General features: G+C 42.5%; 1 protein-coding gene across 1 annotated transcript in view; it reads left to right on the top strand.

Moving 5' to 3' along the window:
• Nucleotides 1-14779, top strand: part of jade2 (jade family PHD finger 2) — a 157800-nt gene that overhangs the window by 12575 nt on the left and 130446 nt on the right. The window contains 1 exon segment of the mRNA XM_031874076.1: nt 11139-11202. Within this exon segment, the coding sequence (XP_031729936.1) occupies nt 11139-11202 (64 nt within the window).

Genomic DNA, 14779 nt, shown 5'->3' with positions numbered 1-14779 from the left:
TGTGTGTGTGTGTGTGTGTGTGTGTGTGTGTGTGTGTGTGTGTGCTTCACTTCTACAGATTGTTGTTGTTGGTGCTTGTCTTGTGTGTGTGCAAGCGTGCATTGCTGCAGAGCACTATTATCTGCACTATTGATAATCTTTTTAAATGCTTCATACATAAAGACAAATGTGTATCGTCATCTTTATCTGTGTGTGTGTGTGTCCAGATGTTCCAGCAATCACTTAATGCCCTGACAGCGTACTTCTCGTCTCGAGTATATGTTTTGCGTGTGTGTGTGTGTGTGTGTGTGTGTGTGTGTGTGTGTGTGTGCGTGCTTGCCACTGGGTCTCTGGAGCTACAGTCTCTTAATAATAAATCACCATCATGGCAACCATTGTAGTGTGCTGACCTTAAGTGCTGCAAAGTGCTGAAAAAAGACACCAAACCACAACAGTGTCTCTGTAAATGCACTGTCATCTATGGGGAAGACTGAGGCAGAGGACAGACAGACAGACAGACAGACAGACAGACAGACAGACAGACAGAGGGGTAACATACTTGCAGACAGAGCAACAGATGGCAGACAAATGGGTGGACGGGCAGAGAGGCAGATGGCAAGCTTACAGGCTGACAGACGGATGGACAGATAGACAAATGGGACGCAGCCCGTCCAACGGAAGACAGACAGACAAAAAGCCCAGCAGAGGTCCTGTCTTTTTTTGCTTAGCTACACTCTTAAGCAGCTACTACTACTACGACTACTACTAGTATTAATACTACTACTATTTAGTATAACGCTTTAAAAGGTACTCAAAGTTACTTAACATCCTAAAAACAGAAGCAGTAAAAGCAATAACAATATAAACAAAGCAAATTAATTACATTATAAAAGTAAGTGAAGAGTCAATCGACAGTCAATTAATTGCTAACGATTTTCTTCAGTGGTGCCCCCCCCAGTGCATAATCAGTAGAAATATGCAATCAGGAGATCATCATGAATGCTTTGTCTTGGCCGATACCTGCTAATGCTACATTGTGAACAACAAATCCTCGTTAGGAAGGTTCCATTGAGTTACATTACGGCGCTCTGTTCAGTGACAATGAGTGTTGGTCAATTCTAAGGTTACCATGAAGTGTTCAATGTAATCTTGTAAAATGTAGTTTTTCTGCTGAGAAACTTAGAATAAATACGGGTGTTTGAAGGAGACGTTCTCACAGCAATATCGTATAGATATCAGAGAGGGGAAAAATGACCTGTTTAACTTCTTAGGACAGATTTTTTGGGGCCAAGTTGAAAAACATAATTGCTGCTGTAATAAAAAACAACGATGGGCTCATCCACGATCATTAATCTGTACCGGTGATCGGAGCATCTATAAAAGCCTTTGCTTGTCCTTATTATTATAGAGAGTTTTGGAAAGTTGTATCAAATGATGAATGCATTAATCAGAAAACAATCTGGAAACTAACCAACAAAGAAAATCCTTGTTTGTTGCAGCTCAAGCTGCGATACGAACCTCTGAAGTTATTGTTCAGGACGGAAATTATTGTTCAAGTTCAGGTATCGGAAGCGGTATCCTGACAGGAAACATTTGACCTGTCATTCAGTGAGATTAGAGGTCTTATCAGAGTCCTGGATTATGTTATAAACTATTTAATCACATCACAGTTGACTTGGATTACTGAGGTTCGTTCTCACCTGACCAAATGAGCAAAACTAAAAGGAAGAAATGACTCCGGAGTGTGAATAAGCTGCTATGAACACACTGTGAGTGTGAGAACACCCCACATCAAGTAGACACTATTAGTCTTTGAGCAGAAAACAAGCTGCTCTCCCTCCAACAACCAAACTGTGTTTCCATGCTGCATCTTTCTCTATTCTTCAATCCTTTAAAACAGCTGACACATGTTTTTTTTTTCCTCCCCACCTGCAGTCTGCTGTCCAGACCCGGCTGTTTGTCTCGGGCCTGTTCTGTTGCACGTTTCAGAGAGCTGTCCCCTTTAAACGCTCAGCCAGATGTAGTGCTCTTGGCAGTGTCATAGTCAGCCAATTAATTAGCTCCCCGGGCGACTTGGCTTTCCCAGCATGCATTAGTCAACCTTCTCACTGTTTGCCTTATTGTAAATGTTTAGGGCTGACACTAAACTATGCACACAGAGAATGTGGCTTCCACCAGCTGATGGAATTCAAATGAGAGCTGGAGGTGGCTGTCTAAAGCAAATGGAACCTACGAGGCGTGTTTAAAATTCAGGTTTCAGTTTTAGACATTACTTTACTTTTCTTCGGTGTTTTCTTCAAGTTAAATGTGCAGAATTGTTGCTGATAGGCATTGATTGATGAAGTGGAATTGATGTTGATGACAGATGTTTTGTGTGGATTTGGCTCATTTCTGTGATTGAAAATGATGATGGTGGTATAACACTTAAGAAATATGTTTTTATTTGGGCTCCAGGCTGGTGATGGATGGCGACTGTGCGTTCAAAATGTAGGGGATGGTATTGGTTTCTGTTTAGCTCGGTTCTTGGTTCTCCAGTTAGATATTCAGATGATGATATTCGGTGATCAATGACTACCGTTTCCCACAAATTTGAAACAACAATCCTACAATGCTAAAAAATAATGGCAGAAAATGGAAACAAACTGGGATGAGATTGACTTAGAGGTAAAGTTTGTTGTTAATCGACTTAAAGAACTCTTAAATCGGCATATTTCACATTTCTTTAAATGCACTTTCCTCGAGCAACCGTTCCCACAGCTTCTGTGTTGACTGAAAGTGACGTCAATGGGACAGATTGGTGGATCACTGCTGAATGGTAATGGTAAAATGAAACTGCAAATCAGTCTGATTATCAGGCTCGTCCCAGTGTTGGTTTGGACATGTTAAAGGCCAGGCGGCGGCCTGATTGACCCTGTTAATAATCATATTATTCAAACACGCACCTTAAGCACTGACTGGTCTGTAAACACGGAGAAGTTTAGCGTTCTTGGCTGATGTTTACTTCTTCACCCTCAGCAGATTGATGAATACCTTTTGGATCAATCACACCAAAATCCTGCTGGCTCAGTTGTTAGCCACGCTGTTGGACATTTCCTCTGTTTTGTTTGTACATGTGAGTGTGTGTGTGTGTGTGTGTGAGTGTGTGTGTGTGTGTGTGTACACTGTACATTGTCTGGCTGCCCTTCAATGCCCCCTGGCTGATGTGAACCACGCATGAAAAGACAGCCACAAACCCAGTCACATATCTCTGTAATGTAATGTAGCTCGTTCACAGGGCAGTGGATAGCATGCCAACTGTTACAGTCTGTGTGTGTTTTAATGTGCTTATGTTTGACGATGTATGTCAAACATACATTTTGCAAATTGTATCTGCATGCTTGGCTCTTCTATTTTCATTCCCCATCCACCACCACCATCGCGTCGGGCAGGACAGTGCGTCCTCACGGTGGCGTCTGCCCGTCTGTGTGTGAACGCTTGCTTGGGAACAATGCGACACATGACTTTTAAGTTCATACTTCAGGCTCCACCTATTATATTTGCATATTAACAAGGAACAACTCATTGTGTTGAACCCGTTTCTCCTAGTTGCTTTAAGACACAGAGTTCATATTCACACCATTAGCTTATTATATGAATTAATGAGCTCATTAGCGAAGCTTGTTGGGTTTAATACAGCTTGATGATTACATCAGGATGGAGGCAAGTTTAAGGTGGATTTAGTGTGTTGTGCATATCTCTGTATACTATATGGTTACACTGAACATTAGAGTGTTTCTCTCTGCCTCTGCTTCCTGCTGTCTTTCTCTCACTTCTTTATCTTTCTCAGTCTTATATAATCTTACTGTCTGGATTTTCTTTCCAGTCCAACTCTCATCTTTCTCTTATTATTTTGGGATATCACTCTTTTATTCCTCCCTTTGCCTGACCTCACTCTTCTATTGATCTCTGAAACTCTCCTTTCTCTCCGTTTCTTTCCAAACTTCATTACTTCCTTCATTTAGCCCGGAGACCCATTTTGTTATATGTCAAAAAATGTTCAGCCAAACCAGAACCACATTATTTCACAATAAGCTTGTATTTCTTTCTGTTTGATAGTGTTCCCTCGGTCCTACAACACGGTTTCATTGCCTCTGACAGCTGGTTGCCTCCAGCTATTGTCCTGCTTCAACTCTGACAAAGTGCAGGTTTAGAGCAGCATGGGATCATGATGCAACAAGAACCAATGCTATGACAAGGCAGTTTAATGGAATAATCGAAATGAATAATTGATCGTGAAACATTTAGCAGTATAATAATGCAACATAACGGAATACTGAAGGAACCTCGGATACGTGGAATACAAATATTATCCTCTGCTAAGTTACATTAGGCTGCTTTAGGAAGTTTTGCAAATGTGGCACACAATTTAACATATTCACCGGCCCGGCCTCCAAGATTCATCGCGTGAGTAGCAACGAGTGAGACCCATCCAACTCCGTAACATCACAGAAAACATTGCGATTTAAGAACTTTGTCTGCTGGATTCTCTCTGAGGAAGTCAATATTTTAGTATAAGATAGATGAAGAAGATTTCCAAAATTCACAACACGTTTTTTATATATATCGAATTGATACTTGTTTGGTCTTTCAAAAACACTATTTTCCCTGTAGTCATAAACTGTTTCCTCTCCCACACACGGCTGTATTAACGGAGCGGTCTAGCAGCAATCTAACATCGCCATCAATTACATTCATACAACCACAACTACACAAAGTCAGATGTATGCGAGCAGGTTGTTGCTGTCTTTCAATATGCTGCAACAATACGGTGAAGCTTTGAGAAAAGCAAGAGAAAAAAGAGAGAGATGCTGAAAACAGAGCAGAATTCACAACAGCTGTTGCATAATTGAATAAAGTTTTGATATTGTGGACATGTGAGGACCGTTATCGTGGCCATGTCGCCCAAGCCAAAGAGAAGTGCTTTCAAGTAAAATTGCTTTTTCATTCAGCAGTCTTGGCAAGTAGCAAAGTCAAAAGTCAAACTAAAAAAAGGATAGAACTAACTTATTTGAATTCTGGCTCTAGAGATAGAAGCACGCAATTCCTGCAACCATCTGTTGAAGCTGTTTGGTGAGACAGCAGACACATTGTCACAGACTGTTTCTCCGTGTCCCCGTGTTTCTTTTAGTCTGTTGTCTTTTCCGCCTTTTGTGTACAGGAAGTAACCCGGTGCAGACCTGGAGTCTGGTTCACTGGACTGATTGAGATGAAGTTGTACATTTTGTGGGTCTTTCCCATCTCCCCCCCTTTTTTCTCCTTCATCCACTCCCGTCTCTCCAGAGAACAGGAAATATCTCAATCTACAGTCTGGGCTCTGGTTCACTGGACTGATTGAGACAGTGTAGTCTGTATGTGCGAGAGAGAAAGAGAGACGGAGAGTAGACATGGAAGCTAAGGATGAGAGATAGAGTGGTGGGAAAAAGGAGGATATCAGGTGGAGGAAGAAAATTAACTTTCCTTGGCAGTTGCAGAGTTGTCAGTCGGCCTCGGGCCTGAGGTGATCCTGCTCCAAAAGTGATGGGAGTAGGGATACAGTGACATTTCCAATTACCATCAGGTCTTTCACTTTAACGGGTCAGCGGTTCCCCACCTTTTACATACGCATTCAGAAATACTGGGCTGCCACCAGAACAAGAGGTTAAAGAGACTGTCCTGTCAGCTTACAATCTGAGGTTCCCCCCCCCCCCCCCCCCATGACAGCTCCATGTGACAGAGACACCGAACCCTTTATCTGGTCACCAAAGATACCAGCAGCCAGTAAATGGATACGTTGCCTAAATCAGTTTAGTCAGTGTAAATCGAATAAAAGTCAATAAAGCCAGTAAATGGAATTGGAACACAATTACCGGTAATCCTTTTTTTTACGATTACACATTGAGATAGTACATTTAAGTCGTTGTTTTCTGCCCGTAGACTAAACAACTTCAGCAGCCAAAATTGGTCTTGCGATGGTTCCTCACTCTGGTCAATACAGCGAAGAAAGAGGCAGCAAAAGAAACGCCGCAGCGCTGAGAGAAAATCATTATAATCCCGTCCAGTTCTCCCCTCTGAGTAGGCATACAATCAAAGCAAGTGTTTGGCTACTGCTTGGAAGTAGTGCTTTTATCATAACGGGTGTCCTCAAAGACACTTTTGTTTTTTTACCGCTAAAACACAGAAAGTGGAACCAAAAAAACAAACTGGGACGGACTTGGAACCAAAAGCTAAATTATTCTCCAATTGCTGCTGTTACATAAAACAACCCTCTAAATGATAGGGCGATTCGCTGAGGCCTGTGGATTCGTTTCTGGATTTCTTTGCACTTAACCAAGCAGCGGATGGTTAGCATTGTCAGCAAACCAAATGTCAGCAGCTAGCCACAAGCTCACTGATATGTCAGTGTGAAAACTTTCCCCTGTCTATTTAAAAAAAAAAATTGAATTCCAAACTGAAGTGTCAACCATCTGTTAAATCCAAAACCTGTTGTGAAATAATTGGCATAAAAAAAAGTGTCTACAGAGCAGTTTTCAAGCAGAAAGGTGAACAGAAAGAAGTCGGGGAATCTTGCACTTAAGATAATTATTTTTGTCCAAAGTGGGGTTTTGAATATCAAAATGCAAAACTGACCAACTAACCTCAAACGCACCTGAACCTTGGTTCGTGAGATGTTTATAGCTAAATATATTATCGTCTTTGATCTGACAGTCTTTAAAAGATGGTGTGTGCTTCTCTGCCACACCTGCACGCAACACACAATATATTAGTTTGTGGAGGTTTATGAAATTCAGCCATCATGAATTTTATTATCCACGCCTGTGTTTTTCCCACTCTGGCAGTTTCTCTTACTGCGACGTGTCAAAAAGAGCTCTTGTACTTCCCCTGACTGTTAGTCTATGACATCTTCTGGGAGCCCCCCCCCCTCTGCCAGTTCTGTCAGGTGCATTTTGAGCTGAGTTCCTTTGTCATTCTGGAAGCACTGCAGCTGGGAATTGAACCCCTGGGTTGCTGTGTTTATGAGTAATGGGAGAAAAGAAGTGCGTTTCACCCTCGGTGCTGCAGTGGGACTAGCGTAGCTCCAATTGCTAGCAGAATCCCGCTCGTCTCACAAGCTGAAACATTCGTTTTTCATCGCGTTCTGGAAGCTTTGGAATGCCTCCCGGCTCATGATGAATGCTTTTCATAACCTGACCTTTCCATTTAGAAACAGTGGAGGAGTTTCTTATATGTAGTGCAGCAAATCAAAGCAATCATGCTGATGGATGGAGCCCAGCTAAGTCAAACTAATCATAAGAAATAACCCACAGGGACGGCTATCAAATATGTGGGAAACACCTGAGTAAATAATTCTGCTCAAAATTGTCCGTTTTTTTTTTTTTTTGCTCGGTTAAATGGAGTACCGAGGAAATTTGAAGTTGCATTTAATCCTCCTGTGTTTGGTTTAGCCCGTTGAATACCCTCTTCTTGTAAATGCGTCAAACAACTTGTAAAGCGACTCATTTAGAAGGCTTCGTGTAATGAATAGATCCTCGAAACTATTTCACCGTTTCACATTTTCCTTTGGGTGGTCAGAAAAAAGAAGAAGAAATGACTGGGCTGCTTTTTACATAAAAAATAACAACAACTCTGGTACCCCGAGTGTGGTTTAAGTGGGTCGCCGGAGAGTTTAATAGGCGAGGGGGAAACCCTGAGACGGATCCAAGCATGCAGACTTGAAGTCAGACAGACGTAGCTGGAGGAAGTCAATGATGTACTTAACCACTCTCCTCAAAGGCAGGAAGACGAGGTAGAGCTAGACGGATTGCGGGGTGGGGGTGGAAGTCAATAATGTACTTAACCTCACTCCTCAGACTCCCCGTGTCCCTGTTATTGTAAGGAAGGGAAGATGGGAAGGTGGGGGGGCGGAGAGTAAGATGGCAGGACTTGAGGATGGAAACAGAGGCAGTGAAGAAGCGCTGTGTTTTTCTGTCAGCATAAATGTCAGAGAAGCTTAAGTGTGCGCAGGGCAGGCGGGGAAGGTCGGGGATGCAGGAAGAGCCCCGTATAAGAGGGAACAGCCCAGTTTTTACGACCACATAAATCTCCGTTCCCCCCACTCTGACGGTTGTAACCCACCGCCTCCTCCTCCTCTTGGCCTTCCTGCCTCGCTCTAGCGGAACACTAACTCCTTGCCTCCTTGACTGTGTCTGCTGCTCTCTTTTGGCTTCATTTGTCTCTCTTTCAGACTCTCTTGACCCATGGCCCTTCCTTTTTCCTCTGAGCGGCACTCGATGTATTTTCTTCCTTTTGACCATCAAGCGACCGGCGCAAGAGATTAGAGATCTTCAGGGTGCGTCCTTTGCCTCCTTGATGTGTAGTTTCTTTAGCTTTAATCCTCGTCAGGGACACTTTTATTACAAACCTGAGTTTGTGCGAGTATTTATTTAATCCTTGAATCGTAATAAAGCGTTGTATTAACAAGGTGACCATCGGATACTTTTCAACGCTTCTGGCGGTGTGTTCAGTTGTGAGAGCAGGTTCAGGATCAGTTCTCACCAAACACACTCGTTATACATCGCTGTCGTGTGGCTGATGTCATCTTTAACCTGGTGACATGTGATCAGATCACAGATCAGTACTGTGTAATCTTTATGTGTAAGACGACATAATGCTTGACTTAAACATTTTTAAGGATTATGATATTCTGCAGTATTGTTGTTTGTATTGTTATTTGTTATGTAGTCCATAAGGATGCACCGATTTATCGACCGAACATCGGTATCGGCCAATATTTGCCTTGTCGACTTGTCAAAGGTCAGTCTGTTGTGCTGCCTGGGTTTTGCTCCAGCTAGCTGATGTGTTGGTAATATGCGGTCGGCTCTTTGACAACAGTAACCAGCTGCTGAGGCCTCCGGCCGGACGTTCTCTGGCATGAGGACCGCTGCGCTGTGCGCACATGTGGTTTGTTTACAAATAAAATTGAAAGAAGAAGTCGGCCATGTGGGAATATTACATTTTCTCAAGGAGAGATCAGCTTTAAGAGCGCTGTCATGCCCAACGGAAAAATAAGCATTATAACAATGGCTTACAAGATTTCTAAGAAACAATCACTGGATGAGAACGAACCTTGTGTGCCCAGAATTTCACAACCGGTGCGTTCCTAGTAATACAAAGAACGTTTTCCAAAAGGTTTGGTGTGTTTTATGCATGTTTGTAATCCCGAGAGATTAAAGAAAACAATAAAACAATCCCGATATTGAAAACCAAATACCCAACCCACGATCAAATTGATTGAATATTCAGATCTGGTGACTTTGAGGGTTGTTGCATATGATTATTTTCATACTCAAGTGTCGATACGTCTCACCTCTCAACGTTTCCTCATACAACGTTTCGTATGATATCTTACGAAAAGTTGCTCCTCATTTTTTGTTCGTTTTCCTACGTAGGCCAGCAGCACGTGTCACCTTTCGCTCGTGCATACGTTCTTTTCAAAATACACTTCCGTCTTTACATGAAACACTTAGTTAGCTTTAAGAAAAGAACGTTGTTTGGGTTGAAATACTGAAGTACACAAGTTACGTGACACATACAGTAAGTCAATGTTGATTTCTCATTTCACACATGAACAGCATTCTCCTGGCTAAAAGATCGCTGTATGTCGGACCCATCCACCTCCCGCCCTTTGTGGGCTTTTGCGGTCTTTATACTTTCTCGATCATGATCACGTACATACAAAATCATTTTGTGGGATATCTACAAATGACTTTAGCTATGAATGCTGGATGAGACCAGGCTGCACCACTTATTTATTCAGACTTATCCCTTTAATTGGGTACCTGTCTGTGTCTGACAACAACAACAACACAAGACAACAGGCTGAAACTGTTACTCGTAATAATGATAATAGCAACTGCAATTATTGGTGCCCCCAATCTGTCTGTCTGATTTCTCCCACTGTTATTGCATCTAACTTGGTCTTTCTTACGGAATCTAAATCTCTTGCTTCTAACACCTGAGAGTGTTCTATTTAAGATTTTGCAGCTTTTGCAGGATACATTTTTTCCACCTGAATTTTTTTCGTTGAAAGCTTTATTGTTTGATTCATTCCTGACATTCTTCTCTCTGACGCACTTGTTCTCCTCTTGCCTGTAACTTTCAACCTCCAGTGTCTATCTGCTAAATACAGTAGATGTCCCCCCCCCCCCCCCCCCCTCCTCTCACATCGTCCCCTGTCCTCTGCAGCTCTGAAGTGAGACTCACAAGTGTCAGAAAAAAATGTGGAATCAGTAGAACAAATAAAGTGATTTTTGACTTGTGAATTTAAATCGCCTTCTCTTTCCGCTTGTGGATTGAACACATTACACTTGTTAAAAAACGGTTTAATTAGTGAAGTGTGTTGCTCCCTGTTGGAGGCTCATTCATAGATGCTTTGTGACTGAAATATTTTGTGCTGAATTTGTAGTTTTTTGTCTTAGAAAGTTAAGTTTACATTAATTGCTACTCACCAAAAACACTTCTCTGTGTATCCTTGAGGTCGAACAAACTTGTTGAATGTATTTCCTTTCTTTCTAATCTACTGCAAAAGATAAAAGAAAGTTTTGGTTGCGTAAAATTGGACATATTGTGTCACTGTAACCTGTGGAAGCTGGATCACATGAGGTTGTTAAATAGAGATGTTCTCATCACACTGTAGAGGTTTTTCTTCCACCAAGAACCACCGTCCTCTGCTGCTTAACGCTTCAAAAGGTGTCCTGGTTTAAGCTGGTTTCCTCTCTATTATAAGGAAGAAAGAAGTACCCTCCGTGTTAAAGCACATGCATGAAAGGGGGACTTGTGCAACAGCTCCCGCTGAATACAGCACTAATGCAGGATGAGTTCACAGTCGGCATGCGCGAGGACTCCCACTGTTTGTGAAGAAGCAGAACAACTCACAATCGTTGTGAAGTTCCTGAAAGTGTCGATGTGTAACGGTGATGAAGTCGGTTTATTCTGGCAGGCCGCCGGCTGGACTCTCCGACAGATTGGTGCCATCGGCGCGTTATTTCATTAACAAGTGTGTTTTCATGGTGAACATCTTCTCACTCGTCATTTTTCTCTCCCTCTCTCCCTCTGTTGGTCCCCCCCTCCCTCCCTCCATCCGTCCGTCCGTGCCACCCTGACAGATGGAGAGCGAAAAGAAGAGGAGAAAATACTCCACGAGCAGCAACGACTCTGACACCACCGACAGTAAGTTGGAGAGAGTCAGGGATGGAGAGGGTGTATGTGTATGTGTATGTGTGTGTGTGTGTGTGTGTGTGTGTGTGTGTGTGTGTGTGTGTGTGTATGAGGGAGTAAGAAACCTGGAAGTGTCAAAAAAGTGAGTTCTTGTGCTGTTGTTGTACGTTGAGCTGTCTGGTTTTAGTCAACTCCTGCAGGGTATTTCTCATATTCACTCCCCACATAGACTTTCCTCTCTGTCTCACTGACGTCCCTCCTTTGCATTAAGACCCCCCCCCCCCGTCTACGTAAACACGGCTCCAATAGAAATATGAATTGGTCGCCCAAGCAGCCATCAAGTACGATGAAGTATGAGGCCCATGTTTTACAGCGGAAAACATATTTTAAAGATAGCGTATGATATTTTCACTGACACGTCTACTTACATCAGACACAAAAAACATTAACCCTCTGAACCCCAAAACCCACCGGCGGGATTGGAAAGCATGTTTTCTTTAAACAGTTGCTGTAACTTCATTGTTTATCAGAACCAGAAGCTGTAAAAAAAACTTTCCGACAGTCCTTGAACACATCATGCGCGACAAATGCTTCCGTCAGCAAAACTAAAGCATACAATTGTGATATTTCTTCAAAAACATTTTATTGTAAATGTCTCATTTAAAATCTTGCCCTGAATAAACTGTTTGAAGAAACCAGATCTTGTAAAAAACACAAAATTCTGCGCTCTTCAGCGCAACTAAGAAGCCACGATTGACTCGGCTGAGACCAACAGTCACGTGACAAAAAATCAGTGAAACATTGACTGAACTGAAACATTGATAACACAAATGTTGAATATATAGATTCCATTGCTTTCTATTTTTTGTAAATTATATTATCAAAGAAATTCAACTTGCGGTTCTTTCTCTTTTTTTTAGGATTCATGGTGTTGTAACTGTTGTACTGCACAAAAGACATTTTTGAGTTCTGTCTACTTGTAGCCATGATTTCCATAGAGGAGCAGGACTTAACTATCGCAGTGGAAATCAAAGAGAAAAGAGAAAAATGTGACAAGAGCAAAAAACGCCCCAAAACTGCTCGGGGTTCAAAGGGTTAATAGAAACAGTGGCCTACATATAACCAAAAACAGATTCTTAGAAAGGCTTTGCAATAATCATGAACGAACATTACAACCCCAACAAACAGGAGTCGAGGGGATTGTGATTTGTGTTCGTTAAACTTTGTGTTTCGCTGCATTTACCTCCGTTCAATAAAACCTGCATTTCACATTTCCTTAGTAGATCTGTAATGTGCTGTAATCACATGTGGTTAATAGGCTGTGACTGATGGACGGATTGTAGATGATGGATACAGTTTGATAGATAGTCATGTGACCACTGAGACACACAATAGACTGGATATAAAGTCTGTTTGTAGAGTTTTGTGGGCTGGATATATCTTTATAAACAGCGTATGAGACAGAGCGCCATGCAGAGATACACTGCATGATGATGGGAACATCTGGCCAGTCTGACACATTACCGACACTGGCAGCTTCTGCTGGAAAAAATAATAAATAGTCTTTGAACAGCGGTACTGTGTTACACAAGCACACTTGGCACTCACAGCCGGTTACTGTCCATAAAATAAGAGGACTTAGTCATTTTATTTCCATTTTAAATGTCGTTCTTCTTGGCTTTTTTGGAAGTTGCATGACTAATTCTTGGCATTTCTGATATGCATCTTACAATAACAAGCACATGTATTTGTTCGGCTACTCCTCTGACACCGTCACACCAGCATAGACAGAGAAAAATAGTGAGTTAGAAAACAAACTTTTGGTTTCGTGTCTCCCTAACGGCCCTGCTGAGCCGATGAAGGTATTATTTCACTGCTTTAATAAGCTTTGTTTTTGCCCGGGTAACATAAGGAACCAAACTTAAACTTATTAAAGAGCGACCAAGCCCCAGAGTTTTGGCTGACTACCCAAAATATAAAAAAAAGAAAAAGTTGTGTCTATCGGCGGCTCATTTTCTGTAACGAGTGTCTCATTACAATCACAGCAGCTGACTTGAAGTCAAGCCATCAGTGCAGTAGAAAATCAGGCGATGGCAATGTGCTTTCCTACGCTGTTAAAATAACTAATTTAAAATCTGAGGATGAATTCTGGGAAATGTAGTGATTCACACTTGAATAGGGAACGTTTTTTTTTACTGCAGTGGTGCCAACAGAGGTTGAGGTGAGCTCGTACGGGTTTAACTGTGGTCACAGGTCTGCATGTATAAATCCTTTTTACAGCAGGCTTAACAGCCACCCTGCGCTTTGTAATTAGCCGTTAGCCGTTAGCTTCCCCCCGGCCCAGTGCAGCAAGGGCTCCAGCTGCATATGCTGACTGGAGGTTATCAGGTTTCTAATTGAAGGATGCCCCATGATAATTTTGCCCGCCGTGCACCAAGCGGGGCTTTTAATTAACACACGGCCATGATGGTAACCTCCTACTGCGCCGAGGCTCGTTTGGCCACACTGTGATGATGCGGTGCAGCTGCCTCGTGGGGCGTGTGGATGTAACCTGTAACACACACACACACACACACTAGTGGAGTGCAGATGCTTAAGTTCACTCAGAAATGTCTTGCAGATTGGCACATAGTGTCACAGCTTATATTCCCATATACAGATCCATGACGGATGAAACGAAAAAAAACTAAATAATGTGTCTTAACAAGGTGTTGTTCCACCTCAAACCTCCACAGCAGACATTGTCCAACTCTGTTTGGCTGCTGTCTAAAAATCTCCCACAAGTGTGTTGAAATTAAAATATGTTAAATGATGAAGATAATGAGCACATCTAGACACACCTATTTAAAACGCCACCGCACCCCTCTCACTGTGTCAGTGTTTTGATGTGCTTGTCTTGGACATGTATGGTAGCTGTGTCCCAGTTTACTTCAAAAGGTTAAAGACCATAAAGGCTTCTCCTCCACAGAAGCACACATCCGGCTCTGCTCCATATAGATTCTCATGCAACGGTTTCAGATTTTCTTCATTATCAGACGTTTAGTGGATTTGTAGCTCGTCGTGGTCAAATGTTGTGTAATAGTGAAACTCGTCACTCGGAGAGGTTGGACGGAGATATACGTTTCTTAAAATGTTACTTTTCTATTTAAAAGCCTGTCAAGCTAACATTAGCACAAAACGAGACGTTTCTTCAGGGAGTGCAGTTAGTGACAGTGTGGGCTCCATGGTAACGTAGCTCTGACAGCTGGACACAGTAGCAGCAGGGGGCGGGGCTTAGCGAAAGATCAATTCACTCCATATTTCTTGTCATGCTGTGGCAGTGAAAGCGTGTTTGTGTGTCTTGTAAAACTGTGCAACACCGACAGACGCACAAGAGTCGATGCGAGCAAGATGTGTGTGATGGTGGGAATAGCTGTGTGTGTGTGTGACTACGGGTTTGCATATGTAGCAAATACGTGGATCTGTTCGCAGCTCTATATGCAGTATACATGTGTATGTGTGAATTATGTGTGTGTGTGTGTGTGTGTAGGGAGAGGGAGTCTGTAATTTTGAAGACGAGCCTGACAGCAGCTCTGCCCCGGGCGCTGTT

This window comes from Anarrhichthys ocellatus, unplaced genomic scaffold (assembly GCF_004355925.1).
Source record: "Anarrhichthys ocellatus isolate YVR2014 unplaced genomic scaffold, GSC_Weel_1.0 scaffold78, whole genome shotgun sequence".
In the NCBI taxonomy this organism is placed as follows: Eukaryota; Metazoa; Chordata; class Actinopteri; order Perciformes; family Anarhichadidae; genus Anarrhichthys; species Anarrhichthys ocellatus.
Note: the sequence above shows the minus strand (reverse complement) of the source record. Positions and strands in the feature narration are given on the sequence as shown.